This window comes from Equus przewalskii, chromosome 9, assembly GCF_037783145.1.
Source record: "Equus przewalskii isolate Varuska chromosome 9, EquPr2, whole genome shotgun sequence".
NCBI lineage: Eukaryota > Metazoa > Chordata > Mammalia > Perissodactyla > Equidae > Equus > Equus przewalskii.
This window is the reverse complement of record NC_091839.1, coordinates 7,997,784-8,013,080: the sequence shown is the minus strand read 5'-3', so window position 1 is coordinate 8,013,080 and position 15,297 is coordinate 7,997,784. Positions and strand designations below refer to the sequence as shown.

The 15,297-nt window shown below is 51.0% G+C and overlaps 1 protein-coding gene across 17 annotated transcripts in view; it reads right to left on the bottom strand.

Annotated features, from left to right (window-relative positions):
- Positions 1-15,297, bottom strand: part of LOC103543488 (5-hydroxymethylcytosine binding, ES cell specific) — a 70,912-nt gene that overhangs the window by 18,343 nt on the left and 37,272 nt on the right. For 8 of the 17 annotated variants that reach the window (XM_070557606.1, XM_070557607.1, XM_070557604.1 and 5 more), the window contains 2 exons: positions 14,384-14,576; positions 12,862-13,515 (listed from right to left, as the gene is read on the bottom strand). In XM_070557606.1, coding sequence (XP_070413707.1) covers positions 13,291-13,515; positions 14,384-14,576 — 418 coding nt within the window. In that variant the 3' untranslated portion in view covers positions 12,862-13,290. Of the gene's footprint in view, positions 1-4,674; positions 4,886-5,494; positions 5,597-12,861; positions 13,516-14,383; positions 14,577-15,297 lie in introns of those variants that run through there. The other 9 variants (XM_070557615.1, XM_070557616.1, XM_070557611.1 and 6 more) reach the window with 3 other exon arrangements.

Sequence of the window (15,297 nt, the reverse complement as noted above, 5' to 3'; positions counted from 1 at the left end):
GCAGACAGTCCCAGGCATACCATCAAGGCTGATGTGAGGAAGCGATACCCATGCTCGTCTCCTGATCCTACTGAGTCAGCCAGGCCCCTGACTGGCCATCCCCCACTCTTGGGAGCCTCAACCACCCATTCATCTATCTATCCATCTTTCTTTACTTTTTTTTTTTTTTGAGGAAGATTAGCCCTGAGCTAACTACTGCCAATCTTCCTCTTTTTGCTGAGGAAGACTGTCCCTGAGCTAATATGCGTGCCCATCTTCCTCTACTTTATATGTGGGACGCCTACCACAGCATGGCATGCCAAGCGGTGCCATGTCTACACCCGGGATCCAGGCCAGCGAACCCCAGGCCACGGAGAAGCAGAAGGTGCGAACTTAACCGCTGCGCCACTGGGCCGGCCCTCTTTCTTTTCACTTTTATCGACTGAAATAAATAGTCGCAGTGATATTAGTGATGGAGTTTATTCAACAATTAGCATGAGGTCTTCAAATCCTTGGAAAATAGTTCAACGGAGTGCTCTGATGGAACCTCTGTGAGGTGTGTGAATTTAAGTGTACTTGCTCTTTAACAAAACGGTGTACATGCAGGGAAAAGGAAAAAAGAAAAACTTAGAAGATTTCAAAAAAAAAAAGGGGAGAGTACATCTGGGCTTTTCTCTAGATTATACATTGAATGTAACATAAGCAAGAAGTTCTTGGTTATACATCAAACAAGTTCAGAGACCCTGATGTTATCCATGTGCAGAGGGAGGCAAGGACCGTGGTCGTTAATTATTCCCCTAATCTCTAATAAACGCAGCTGTGAAATGTGAGCGTGAGGTACCACTTTACCTTTTCCTATTGAGGATCTGTCCAGCGGGCATCTTCAGTCTTGAGGTGTTGGGTTGCAAGGTCATTTTGACACAGACTGAAGATGGCCTGCACCGCAGCTTCACACCAAAAATCTATCCACACTTTCTTCCCTTCTCCCTCACTTCTGAAGGACCCACTGGAGAAAACAGGCAACAGCCTGCCACTAAAGCAGCAGAAACAGCCTGTGCCGGCATCTGTCCACCACCAGAGAACGCTCGGGCTCGCTCAGAACCTGGCAACCACGGTGCTAAGCAACCACAGCGGTCTTGGCGAGGCCAGAGGCTCTCTTTCCCGCGCATGCGCACTTGGTAGCCGGCTTCAACTCCCGGAAGCTGGGCTCCCAGACGCAGGGAGGGGAGAGGAGGACTGATGGGAGACCGGGGCCAGCGTGTCCGCCTTCCTCTCCTTAGGCCCCGAGGTTTCAGATCTCTAGGTAGCTGCCGCCACCACCTCCACCGCTGCCGATTCCGCCCCAGCCGCTGACCCAGCTGCCACCAGCACCACCATCCCGGTGGCAGCCTTACTGGGTGACGAGAGGTGCGCACTCTGGGTCCCATCTGTGGACTGCAATCTGGACTACAGTGGGTGGGAATGGGGTCAGATGCGGGGCGGGAGGATGAACTCCGGTGAGGCGGGGCGACGAAGATCCCATCACCGCCAGCGAGCTGGGTCTCTCTGCGGTTCGGTTTTTCTACTCCAACCGTCTGGAGGTGTTGTGCGTTTAACCCGGCCGGGGCCGCGGCGCCTGTTCTGAGCCGCAGGGAGGGGCTCGGGCCGCTCCATCCCCTCTTCCTCCCTCCCATCCCCCGCCGTTGTAGCGTTTTTTGTCCTTTGCTTTAGATTTTTGAAACAGCCCGGGCAAAGCCCCTATTGGCTCTCGCCTTCAACGGCCGTTGCCATGGTTACCAGCCCCTAGACGCCAATGGCGGAGGCAGCACCCCGGCCCCCCCATCCTGGCCGGCGCCACTGCCTCCGCGCCGCCCTTTCCAGCTCCCCACCCGCCCCCGCCTTTGGGTGCGAGGGGAACAGTCGCTCGGGGCGCGTGACTGCCGGGCGCCTCCTTCCATCCGGTCAGCTTTTGCGGGAGCACAATAAATTCTTTAAACCTTTGAACTGCTCTCCTTTTCCTCTAAGTGGAATAGGAATGGGCGTGGTAGGCGCGTAGCTTGGGTTGGCAGGTGGACCCCAGGGGTCCTCGTCACCCCGGATCTGTTAGGGGGGTAGGCCTGGAGCCTGGAATCGTCCGCAAGGGGAGGAAATTGCGGGGGAGGGGGCGGCCGGTTGATCCCGGAAGGAGCATCAGGATGGATCCATCTCCCATGAGCAGAGGTGGAAAGGTGCTGGAGAGAGGCTGATAAGATCCCTGACAAGGATCCACCGGCCATGGGGTGGGGGGAGCGGTGGCTTTTGGGGTTTACTGGTCAGGGCCCCTCAGCTCTTACAAGGTCACACCAGGCTGGACCTTTGCAGTTAGTTATTCTGAATTCGGTGAGACTTTGTGTTGATGTGGCAAACATAGTGGAAATGTGGAAGCCCCCGGCCCTGGCTCGCCAGGGAAAAATGACCCTCAGCCCTGGGACACCCTGGTGTCCAGCATATGGGCTAGTTAAGCCATCTGGGCACTAAGCTGAGGCCTCTTCTGACAGATGTTCTATGAAAAGACAAGTCAGCAAAAGAAGGAGGACCCTGGGGGCCAGCCTGGTGGCATAGGGATTGAATTTGCAGGCTGGCTTTGGCAGCCCTGGGTTTGCCAGATCATGTGTGCCAACCTAGCTCCACTCATCAAGCTGCTCTGTGGTGGCATCCCACATAAAAGAAATAGAGGAAGACTGCCACAGATGTTAGCTCAGCGACAGTCTTCCTCAAGCAAAAGGAGGAGGATTGGCAACAGATGCTAGCTCAGGGCCAATCTTCCTCATACACACAAAAAGCCCAAAAACAGTGGGTATGTACGTGGTACCCAGCTGGGCAAGCCTGGGCTGGGGTTAGTGAGAGATGCAGGGGATTTCTTTTTTTTTTTTTAAGATTTTATTTTTTTTTCCTTTTTCTCCCCAAAGCCCCCCAGTACATAGTTGTATATTCTTTGTTGTGGGTCCTTCTAGTTGTGGCATGTGGGATGCTACCTCAGCGTGGTTTGATGAGCAGTGCCATGTCCACGCCCAGGATTCCAACCAACGAAATACTGGGCCGCCTGCAGCAGAGTGCGCAAACTTAACCACGGCCACGGGGCCAGCCCCTGCAGGGGATCTCTTTTGATCCCTGTGTAAGAAACTACAGGTGATGAGGGGAAGAGCAATAGCTTGGGGGAGGAGTAGGGAGGGCAGGGAGCACCACTGGAGAAGAGCCCCTGGCCTGCTAGTACCCCTGACCCGGGCCTGGCAGCTACTATCCCTCCCTGGCACATCTCTGGTGGGGTCACAGAGCAGACCCATCACCCACCTACCTCCCTGCTGGCCCCTTCCCACACACAGCAAGTGGCCACTCTAGTCCCTCTTCAGGTCTCTTCACATCCTGCTGGGCGCTCCTCACTGCTTGCTGCCTCAGCGAACTAACTGCAGGGCCAGGTGCCAGTGTGAGTCTTACCTGCCCTGCTGTGTGCTGGGCTCAGACGACAGGGAAGTGGACAAAACCAGCGCAAGTGCCTTCCCTGCCCAACCCCCCCAGCCAGTGGGGGAGACACGTCACAGATGCCCCCCTCAGCACATCACTGCTCTCTAGGCAAAAGTTCAGATGGGGCCCTGAATGTGGAGACCCGTGGCTGATGGCGGCAGGAGGCACTGGCTACAGCAAAGGAGGAAATGGCGATGCCAGACTTTGCTGTGGATGTTTTGGTTCTGGGCAACAGTGGGCATCCAGAAAGCAGGCAGGAGGAGGCCTAGGTTGGACACAGAGGGACTATGGTGGACAACGGGTGACAGCTCTACCCATCCTGGCAGCCTATGTCCTGGCCACATGCTGATCACTAACAGCTTCATCTCCTTTGCAGTTTTGACTGGGGGGCACTGTGCCCTGTGCCAGCACAGGTCCTGTCCCACACGGCCTGCGGGGCCAGTCAATAGGCCACCTGCAGGTAGAGGCCATGAGAGACCTTGGCCTACTCAGGATTCTGGGGGATGATGCTCTGGACCACCTAAATGTGATCCCACAGATTCTATCCCATTCTAAACCAGAAACCCAAGCCCAGATGCCACCTGGACTCACCCCAGTTTTCCAAGTTAGAGTCTGAGGCTGGGGCCTGAGACTTGGCTTTCTGACCATCTCTCAGGTGGCTGTGAGGTTCAGAGAGGGTTGGGCAGCGCTGCTGCAGGGGACCTGGGCACGTGGACACTGCTCCTTCCTGCCCAACCATTCACACTGACCTTCACCCCTTTCTCTGAGCCCTCCCTAACCAAAGCCCCCCACCCTGCTGACTGACGGCCCTTTGAGGACATCCCTGAGCTCCAGGGCTCCAAAATGTCCTTCAGGTCATGCTTGTTCAGCATTGCCTTTCCATATTTCCCACCAAAATCCACCTTTGCTACTCAGAGATCTTGGCTCTTCCATTGGCCTCCCACTTTGCTGCTGCTGCCCCTCATCTCTCTCTTGTCACCCCCTCTCCATTCCTTGAAGACTTGGGCTAGCTCGCTGTTTCCTCCCCCAAGGCCTGCCTCCTCCAGACGCGCTGGACCACCCAGTGGGCCAGCCCTCAGTGGGGCCTCCCACTCTTCTGATAATGAAGAGCACTTTAATTTTCCTCTGGGGTCCCAACCCACCCTACTCAGGCCACATGGTTCTGGGAGTCTGACCCCTCCAGTCCCAGGGATGGTCATGAATCAAAGACCTGGCTAATGAGCATTCAGTTGGTTATTCAATTTGCTACAATGACTGGGTCAAAAATGAGTTCTTGACTCCAGTGGCTTCAATGAGAGTCAATCCTGGGACTTTTCCTGGAACTACTGAGAAAGAGGTGCTCTCTCCCTCAGGATCACTAAAAGGGTAGGGACATGGGGCCACAGTTGCCAGTGGCCATCTTTGTCAACACATAGGGAGAGCCCACCTGGAAAAAGAGCAAAGAGACAGAGTTGGAACCAAGAAATGGAGAGAAAGATACCTAAGGACATTAATCGAGCCTCCAGATCCACCCATGCCTGAAGAGACCTTATACCTGAGTGTCATGTGACCTGATACATTGGTTTTTGCATAAGCTGGTTTGAGCTGGGTTTCTGTTATTTGTAATCTAGTCTCTCCTTTGACTCACTTTACCCTCCCATGTTTACATCTCAGACCTAGTCATCCCTTCAAACTGCTCTCCTCGGAAACCACTCTCCCAGTGTCCCACTATCTACCCACAGGCCCCTCCCCTCCTCTCTTCCCTGCTTGCTCAGACTGTTTAGCAAAAATGCACCTCTCTAGGTGGGTCCCACCACAAGCTAAAGAACCGATGCCCGTAAGCAGCCCCACGTGAGCACTAAGTGTGTGTCACGCACTCTGAGGAAGGCTGCACAGGCCTCATCTCAAAGGAAGGTGTTCAGCCCCAGTAAGGAAGGTGTTCAAAAGCTCATCCTACTGGTGTGATTGCTGAGACTAGGAGGCTGTATTTCCTGCCCTGACATCACACTCAGCTCCTACATGGGGCTGCAGAGCCCAGGAATCACCATTTACTTACTGTGTCTCTTGGACTTGGCCTTAAGAAGCCTCATTCCAGGTGAACATTGGCGGCACATGACACCGCAAGGCCCAGGAGGAAGGCTTCCTGGAGGAGGTGACCCTGGTGCAGTGAGGAAGGAAAGGACCAGGTGCATTTGATTGTCTGTAAAATAGGGGCATAGCAATGGGCCAGGCCTGGACACCTCTCTGCCCACTGATCAGGAGAGGGGTCAAGCAGGACCAGGCCCTGGAGGCTGATATCAGGGTTCTGGGCCTGGCTCCACCATGGTCTTTTGGTCTGGGGCAAGAGTGTTCTCCCCAAGCCTTAATTTCCTCATCTATAAATGGAGCCAAGAAAGGTTTATTTTTTCATCTAACCAGAGAGCATCTGAACACAGAGCCTCTGACCAGGGTCTCCAGGTTTTCCTACCTCCATCCCTCACACCCCCCTGGGAATAGCGCTCTCTCCTCCTGCAATACTGCCTCCTTCCTGTCATGGAACTGGGACCTGCCTCCCTGTGAACCCCCTCAGGATCTCAGGTCTACCTTCTGGGTCCCTAGATCCGACTTCTCCCTGGCCCTGAGACAGCCCTGCAGCCACTGGAAAGGCCCTTTTCCAGGCTGTGCAGCTTTAGTGACTCATAGAATGGGGTCTGCACCCAACTGACTCTCGTGCACCAACCTAGCTGAACCTGTCCTCTGCCACGGCCGGGCTTAGCACTGAGCACACAACCTGTTGGGCACAAGGGGTACTGACATCTCTCTGTCCCAGGCATCAGACCTTGGGTGATGTGGCCAGAGGGCACATTAGCTGTTCTGGCAGCTCCACCAGTCATGAGGCAGCCAAGAGGCCTTGGTTCTTTCCACAGCAACTGCTACTGGGGCCACTTGCACTTGCAAATGAGGGCAGTGATACTTGCAGAGGTATTCTGAGAAAGGAATGAAATCTCCTACGTCAAGGGCCTAGTCCACAGTCATTCATTCAGCACATCCTGGTTGAGCAGAAGCAGGGATGGGGACCTATCACACCTACTCCCTGTTCTCGAGGAGCTCAGCCACGTGCCTGAGGACAGACAAACCAGCAGCTTTGGGGTAGGAACATTCCAGGCTGGAGCAGCACTGGCACAGGCTTTCGGGTAGGGAAAAAGGGAGGGCAGGAAAAAAAGTAGGGGAAAAGCTCCTGAATTGGGGAATGGTGAAAGCAGCAAGTAGACTGACAGGACATGAGGCAGGAAAAGTCAGCAGGTGTTCAAGTTCCCACGTCAGTCAGAGTTCAAGGGAGAAGCAGACCCAGAAGGATATAGGCACATACACACCTAAATACTGGACTGGTTACAGGAAACTGGCTCGTACATGTGACAATAAAGGGAAACCTCATTTAAAACGGAGTCAGGAAACCCTCTATGGGAAACTGACACACATATCTTCTCACTTTACAATTTTAGGCAGGAAGTGAAACTACTTTACTACTCCAGCAGGAGGAAGGAAGGTTTTCTCCTTGCCCAGCAACAGCTGAGCCAATGAGAAGCTGTCACCACCCTGAACTCTTACTTTCCTCCAATGACCTTTCCTTTAGAACAGCCCCTCCCAACTCCCCCTTTTTCTCTATAAAAGCAAGCTCTCCACCTTTGTTCTCTGATTTGCCTACCTTCTGCCTTAGCTTGCATTTCCTGAATTGCAATTCCTCTGGCTATTCCTGAATCAACTCCTTTTGCTGCTAACTGGCTATTTTACTTTAAAATTGACATACAATCGCAGCAGTTTCTGTAAGTCTGAATCTTTTTGACTGATGCTGGAGTCTGAGGTGCACAGTCAGGAGGGGAAGAACATGAGCAGGCTGAAACACCACCGGCACAAGCTGGAACACCAGGATGGACTGACACTTGTGTTGGTGCTTGTTGCCTTTGACCTTGGTGATGAGGGTATCCTGCAGAAGTTGAGACCCTTTGTCACACAGCTAACCATGCACACACCTGGCCCAGGAGTCAGTAAAACTGAAGGAGAATCCAGGCAAAGTAGAGTAATTGCAGGCCCAGGGGCTGCTTCACACCAAGGAGGTAAATCAGCAGATCAGCAACCCAAATGGTTCCTTCCTTCCAAATCGGGCAAGAACATGCCCTGTGGCTCACCCTAATGGGAAACAGACAAGTAAGGGAGTTCGGGGAAATGTAGTTCAGCCTAGCCATTACAAAGCCATCACTTTCAGATTATACTATGGATGTGTGTGGAATGAGGGTGAGGAAGGACGAGACCAGAGCTCTCACACACAGAATGCACAGGCACCAGGCCAGGCAGGGCAGTCTGGCCACCTGGAGGACACAGACCCCACCTGAAGAGGGGCAGTGACTACCCAGTCCTGCTGATTGTTACCAGGCTGCAATGTGGATCAGTGTGCTGAGAGCTTCCCATTTTTTCAGACCGTGTCAGAAGCACCTCCTGAAAATGTTTCTAAGTCCGCTTCCAGAGGCAGGGAGTGACGTGAGCCATCCAGGGAGGCCTGGAAGGGGGCCTCAGCCTGGCAGTGGTCCCATGTGGGGTCAGTCATCTGAGGCACCTCCCAAAAATATTTTAATGTAGAAACTATACACTTTTTTTGTGAAACTTCCACTTTTAAAATGTGGGCTTAAAAAAAAGATATACTCCAACTCGGAGGATGGATACTATACAATAAAAGAACATAAGTGTTGGCAAGGATGTGGCGTAAGTGGAACCCTTATATACTATTTGTGGGAATGTAAGATGGTTCAGCTGCTGTGGAAAACAGTATGGAGATTCCTCGAAAAATTAAACATAGAATTATCATATGATCCAGAAATTTTAGTTCTGGGTACATACCCAAAAGAATTCAAAGTAGTGACTTGAAGAGATATTTGCACACCCGTGTTCACCGCAGCATTATTCACATTAGCCGAGGGTGGAAGCAACCAAGTGTCCAGCAACAGATGAATGGATAAACGAAATGTGGTATATACATGCAAGGGAATGTTATTCTAACTCATGCTACAACATGGATGAACCTGGAGGACATTATGCTAAGTGAAATAAGCCAGTCACAAAAAGACAAATACTGTATGATTCCACTTATTTGCAATATCTAGAGTAGTCAAATTCATAGAGACAGAAAGTAGCATGGCGGATGCCGGGGACTGGGGGGATGGGGAAGTAGGGAGTTATTGTTTAATGGGTACAGAGTTTGTTTTCCAAGACGAAAACGTTCTGGAGATTAGCTGCACAACAATGTGAGTCTATGTAACACTACTGAACTGTGCACTTAAAATGGCTAACATGGTAAATTTTATGTTATATGTATTTTAACACAATTAAAAATACACACTATATGGGCCTGACCCCACCATTGAGATCACGCAACTTTAACTTCTATGAGGGCACTTCTGGCTGCTTCACAAGACAAGAAGCCCCAAATGGTGGTGTCCTGAAGGAGACTGAGCCAAAGGAAGCCATAAAATGGTGAAAGCCAGAGACCCAGGCTGCTGCTGCTGAGCGTCTGCCCCAGGTGGAACCACCTCTCCATACAGGATTGTCATTAGGATCCCAGAGCCCCGTGCAGGGCACCCTGCAGATGAGGAGCTTTCAGAGCCTCCTTTTCTGGTCCACCTCTTCTTGCTGCTCCCAGCTCCTATCTTTCTTCTAGCTGCCTCTGCTAGGACCTAGGAGTGTGGCACTGGGGCCCGGCCCCAGTCTGACTGCCCTTTAAAACCTTTTTCTGTTGTTCAGCTTGATTGTCCAACCCCTTTCACTGATGTCCCCAACTCCTAAAAGCAGTCCTCTAGCTTCTGCCACCTGCTAGGAGTATTGCCTGCAGAGCATGCAACTTGCCTCTCTGCCCTGGAGTCCCGGGACGCAAGTTGGGGCTCACAAGGAGGGATCCTCATCCATCTCCACAGGCGGGACACCAGCCCAGGGGAAGGTTCTGGGCCTCTAACAACCTGCATCTGTTGCTCTGGGCTCCTAGGAGTTCAATTGTGAGCACCCAATCTCCTGATTCAGAGATGGGCAAACCAAGTTTCAGAGAGGGCAAAGGACTTGGTCAGATTTGTATGGACTGGGGACAGTCCCATACAGCCTTAGCCAAAGCTTCTTTCCCCAAGGAATGACGTTCCGCCCTTCCCATCACTTGCTCCTCACTCTGGTTGACAAGAGGGAGGGAGGGTATGCAGACCCAGGTGGGTATCTAGGAGTCTGAGGCCACTCATTGCTCTCTTTGGTTCTCAAACCACCAATCCACCCTCCAGGTTTTCCTGGCAGCAAACAGGATCTTGTCAAACTCTCCAAGCTTAGATACCCCTCACAGGCCAGAAGCCCTCAGATTTGTCCTCAACTTACCTATGCCAAGCTGTGTGCCCTTGGCCAAGCCCCTCCCTTGCTTAGGTCTGTTCTGCCTCCATACAAAGCAGAGTTGGGCTTTAGGCGTACAAGCTTTGCACCAGCAGATCGATCCAGATGGACTGCAGACAGGAATGGAAGGCCGACACCTGTCTATTAGGACCTGCAGTGCTGGAGATCCTCTGCCTTCTCTAATCAGGAAAGAATCCCTTTAAGGCCTGGATCCCTTAAACCAAGCCTGGTCACTGCAGAGGTAGGGTGGAGGTGAAGAGGTGCTGCCATCTGGGAGCCCAGCCAAGGGGCCAGACCACCACATCCTAAGACTGTCCCTTCTGCCCCAGAGAACAGTTGGGGCCCTGGCCTGACTTGGCCACATCCAGACAGGCAGATGAAGGCTGCCCTGTTTGTCCCTGAGATTAGATCTTTAAAAACAAAGAAGAGGAGACGATGCTCCACTGCTCTAGTAAGCAGGATTAAGTATTGGCAAAATGTGAGAAAATGGGGATTCACATGCCCTGAAGTAAGTGAAAATTTGGAGAGCAATTTGGCAAAGCATAGGAAAGCTGATGAGCCAGGTAGTAAAAAAACAGGGCAGAATGAAATATCCAAGATGATACTGTTACTGCCTCTTAGTTAATATCAGCCCTGATCAATATCAGCCCCTACAGTGAACCTGGCATGTATGGGGTTAAAGGTAAAAACCTGCATTCCTAGTTCCCTGGCTCTTTAGTTGCACTTAGATGTAAATGTTTGTTTCTTTAATCTCTGACCCCCTGAGTTTTACAACCAAATAGAAGTTACAAATTGTTAAGGCCCAGAAGGCCTCAAACCAGGCTCCCACTAAAGTTGTAGCTAATCCCAGGACCTTGAAGTTCTTTTACAGAGAAAATAATGTCCACAGAATATCAAGAAACCCAACCCTCCCAGGCCCAACTCCTCGGCTTCCTGACGTCAGAGTCTACCTTCCACCATGGGGATAAACAGCCAAGGACACTCATCTGAGAAATTCTTTGTCTCCTCTGCTGGAAGAAGCCCTAGACAGAGGACGATGGGAAAATGCTGACCAAGAAGTCCACAGCCCCCCTCCCCTACCTAAAACCCCAAATAAAAACACCCATCCGTTTCTTACCAGGGAGCAAGAAACTATGGGGGCACTAGCCCTTGCTTTCCTCCCTCTGCCTGGCAAAGTAAAGCTTTCCTTTTTCTCCCAAGACTCTTTTCTCTGATTTGGATTGGCATCTGGATCAGAGACCGAACTTTCAGTAACAATACCAATGATGTAAACCTGAAAATCACGAAAAATGCAAGATACAGATATGTGCTATTAATATCACACTTATGTGAAAGTATAAAAACCTAAATGGAAAGGACACACGCCTCAGAGGACATTATTCTTTCACGTTAAAATGAAAAGAACCCGACAAACTCATTTACGACCCTGACAAACAGGTGGGAGATTGTGATGAAAAACAAAGAGAATTTCATTTTTGTCACTTATTAAACTTGAAACAAATATGACAAATAGTCACACAACAGTCAACCTTCTTGTAAGTTATTTGTATTTTTAAAAGTCTCTTAGTAAAAACCACCAAAACCCCACGCAAATCAGTCCAGCTGGGCCTAGCCTGGAGGTGCGCCGCACTGGCCCGCTCACTTACACTAGCAGTCAAGGGCCGGAGGCGGGCAGCTTCTGCTTGGTGGCTTAATCGCAGCGGGCTGCTGGGCGCTGTGCCGCCCCAGTAGAGCACTGGGGACAGACACCAACCACCCTGTCCTCCCCGGTCACCTCAGGGCCCCCTTCCGTTCAGCCCCATGGGACAGCGTTTTACGGTCCGTGTCTCCCAGAAGCCCCAAAGATTAAGAGGCACACTGGCCCTGGTGCTCCTGGAGATTCTTCCATTCCTTCCCCCTGAATCCCTGGGAAGACCACCTCCTGTCACCCTGTCGCCTGGCGCTCCTCCCTTCAGCCTCTGCACCCTCTCTTCCATGGAGGTTTACAGGAACCTTGCCCAAGCACCCCCATCGACAGTGGCCCTCCCAGCTCGTCACATCCCTTCGGTGGACCCACACGAGCAAGTACTTAATTGCCAGGTGTGGCACCTGGTTAATGCCTGTCACTCCCTGCCTAGCACAGTGCGGGGCATGAGGTAAGTGCTCACATTCATGTAACAGTATTTGCAGACCAACTATTAATATTAGGAGAAAATAACAGTGAAAAAGCCGTCCCTGCTTTCAGGGAACTAATGATCTGGGTGGGGAGACTGACCACAGATAACAACAAATAAATAAATAATTATAAAGGGATTCAGTGCCAAGGAGGAGGCTGCAGAGCGAATCACAGAGGTGTTGACCAGGCTGGGGCAGATGGTCAGCCCCCGAGGCAGCCTTGCTCCGGGCCCCAAGCCCATGTCATCCTCTGGGCCCCGCTCTACCCAGAGGCTGGGAATCTGGATAGGGCTTGGAGGGCTGTGCCTGGGGCTTCTCCTCACCCTGAGCCTATGCTCCCTGTGGTAAGGACAAGGTCTTGGCCTCCGTACCCCGTCTCTCTCCAGGCCCTTGTGTTTGGCAGGCCCTCAGGTTTTGTTTTTGGTTTTCTTTTTGAGGAAGATTAGCCCTGAGCTAACATCTGCTGCCAATCCTCCTCTTTTTGCTGAGGAAGACCAGCCCTGAGCTAACATCCGTACCTATCTTCCTCTACTTTACATGTGGGACGCCTACCACAGCATGGCTTGCCAAGCAGTGCCATGTCCGCACCCAGGATCCGAACCAGACAACCCCGGGCCGCCAAAATGGAACGTGCAAACTTAACCACTGCGCCACCAGGCCAGCTCTCAGGTTTGTTTTTAACCTAAAGGATTCAGACAACTTCCAGGTATTAAGAGTAAAAAGAGACACAACAAAGAACGCCCCCACCAAGCCTTTTGGTTGTTTCCAAAACAGCAGTTTGTCCCCAGAATGACCCAGTGCCCCACATTTGCAACAAAATCCAATCCTTAGGACTGATGCCATGAGAAAACAGTAAGATTCAGAATTTCCCCCAAGAGCAGTTTAGCAAATGTAATTTATTCATAAAAAAACAATGTTTTAAGAACTGAATTCCAAAGAACTTAGAGCTTAAAGGTTGAGCAGAAAACAGCCTTCCGCTAGCAGCACCAGCTCAGGTCAGGTCAGGGCTTAGAACTGCCAGCAGGGTCAAGCTTCGAGGGAAGGCTCCAAAATTCCTGCAGGAGAAGGCTGCAGGCATAAGAGGCCCCCTGTGGTGGTGGCCCCTCCTCTTCCCAGGCTGCCTATCTGCCCCACACTGGGTTCCTGGTCACAACCAGAATAGCCACTCCCCCAGGAACCCACAAATGTCCACTAACAATATGCTACCTCCTCCCAAAGCAAATCCATACACACACATGCAAGACCCTGTAATCAGCAACAGGACTCAGTGCAGCAAACCTGGCGTTGGTCTCTGAAAGTCCTGCATTACTCGCTGTGAGGTTGCTTGGCCACAGGCTCCTCCTCCTTCTCCTGCTTCAGCCATTGCTCTAGGAGAACTGCACTGCTTCTCTTGACCGAGGATGGGCTCTTCGGCAGGAACTGGCGCACATCCGACTCTGTCTTTTGGGGTGTTTTGGGGTCTTCCTTTGTGGGTGAATTTCTGGCCAGCCACTGCAACATTCTGTGGCTGCAGCCTCTTGCCTTGAGTTGCTAGGAGAAAGAAGAGAAAGCTCAAACCACCCAGCTCAAGCTTTTGGAAAAGGCCAACTCCAAGGGAAGAAACAGGAAGAGGCATTAGGTACTGACCCAGGCTTGCAAAATGTTACTAAGAGCCAGATGGGGCCCACTAGTCAGGCCTGGGAGGAGAGGAGCAAGTGAGTGTGCTCCAAGGTACAAGGGTAGGGAGGAGCTCTTATAGAGGCTTCAGAGAGGATTGTGTGAGACCAGCCGGAGAAGAGAGTGACAGGCATTCCAAACACGTGCAGAGAATGAAGCATTCTCAGGGAAAAGAATGTAATTCAGTGTGACCAGGCAGAGCGTGGGAAATGAAGCTGGAGAGGTATGGCTTCAGTCACCACGATTAGGGACTCAGTCTAAGGCTGAACAGGCTAAACTGGCCTGATTGTTCCTGAGCTAACATCTGCGCCAATCTTTCTCTGTTTTGCATGTGGGATGCCACCACAGCACGGCTTGATGAGCAGTGTGTGGGTCTGAGCCTGGGATCCGAACACATGAACCCCAGGCCGCTAAAGCGGAGTGTGTAAACTTAACCACTACACCACTGGGCTGGCCCCTGAAGAAGTTTCTTAATGATACAGAAGCCCAAGCCCAACCCTGAATGTCGACTCTAGGTCTAGATAGGGTCTAGCATTTACATTTTGAAAGAGCTCTCCTGAGGACTCTGAGTCCACAGCCAGCTTTAAGAGTCATTGCTCTGCTCAACTTTGCCATGCAAAAAGAATATGAGTTTTGGGTGGTTTAATTAAAGCTCTCACTGTAAAAGGCCATATCCAAAAAAAAGGGCTATACTGACAGAAGACAGAAAGTCAAAAAAGCCTGTCAGAGTCACAGGCCCTACCTTTATGACCGATAAGTCAACAGGAGTCAGGCAATCAGGAGTGTTGTTTAGGCAGTTGTTCACCACAAAAGAGACTGGATGGAAGGTGATGTTCTCTGTAGGGTGGATTAACTTCAGAGCTTCCTGAGTTGAGACTTCACCAAAATCAAGCCATTTAGAGACTGCTTCCTCTCCATCTAATATGGCAGGCATCCTAGGCAGTGAGGTCAAGTCATTGGTTGGGAGAGGTAGAGTGAGGGTAGGGAGAGAAGGCAGAAAGACTTGAGTCAGATGACAGTGCAAACCATCACAAGCAGAAGCTTGCCCTCCCTCTGCACCTCACACACGGATTGCTGCCATGTGTTCCCTGACCACAACTTGACAGGGCATGAAATCTGACACTAGGAGAGCCAGCTTACAAAGTTTTATGGCAAAGACAGCGAACACTGCTTTGACTGGATCCAGTGCAATCCAGTGTACACGTTCGTAAACTGGTCACCTTTCTACGATAACCCAGCCTAGAATTAAAGGGAGAATAGATCCTGGAAAACTTGTCTATCAACAGTAATCTCCAGCCTTACCAACTATGACAGATATACAGTAAGAAAGAGCTATTCACATAATTGTGAACGAAAGGAAACTATGCCTCAGAAACCAAAGAGGCTGTCAAGATGACTCCTGGTACCTAGGAGGATGTTAGGAAAAGACCTATGTTTAGTTCCCAGTCTTATGTCCTAGGGCAATGCAAAACATGGTACACACTTCAGTGGTGGGTGGTATAGTTGATTTTAGGAGATAAATGCATAAACATCTATTTTGATAATCATTGTAACTTCAAAAAATCAACCATGTACTTAAAAGAAATATTTTGCAATCTAAAATCCAGATGCATTTTATGATGAATGGCATCTCTGCATGAGTTATAATTTAGTTGG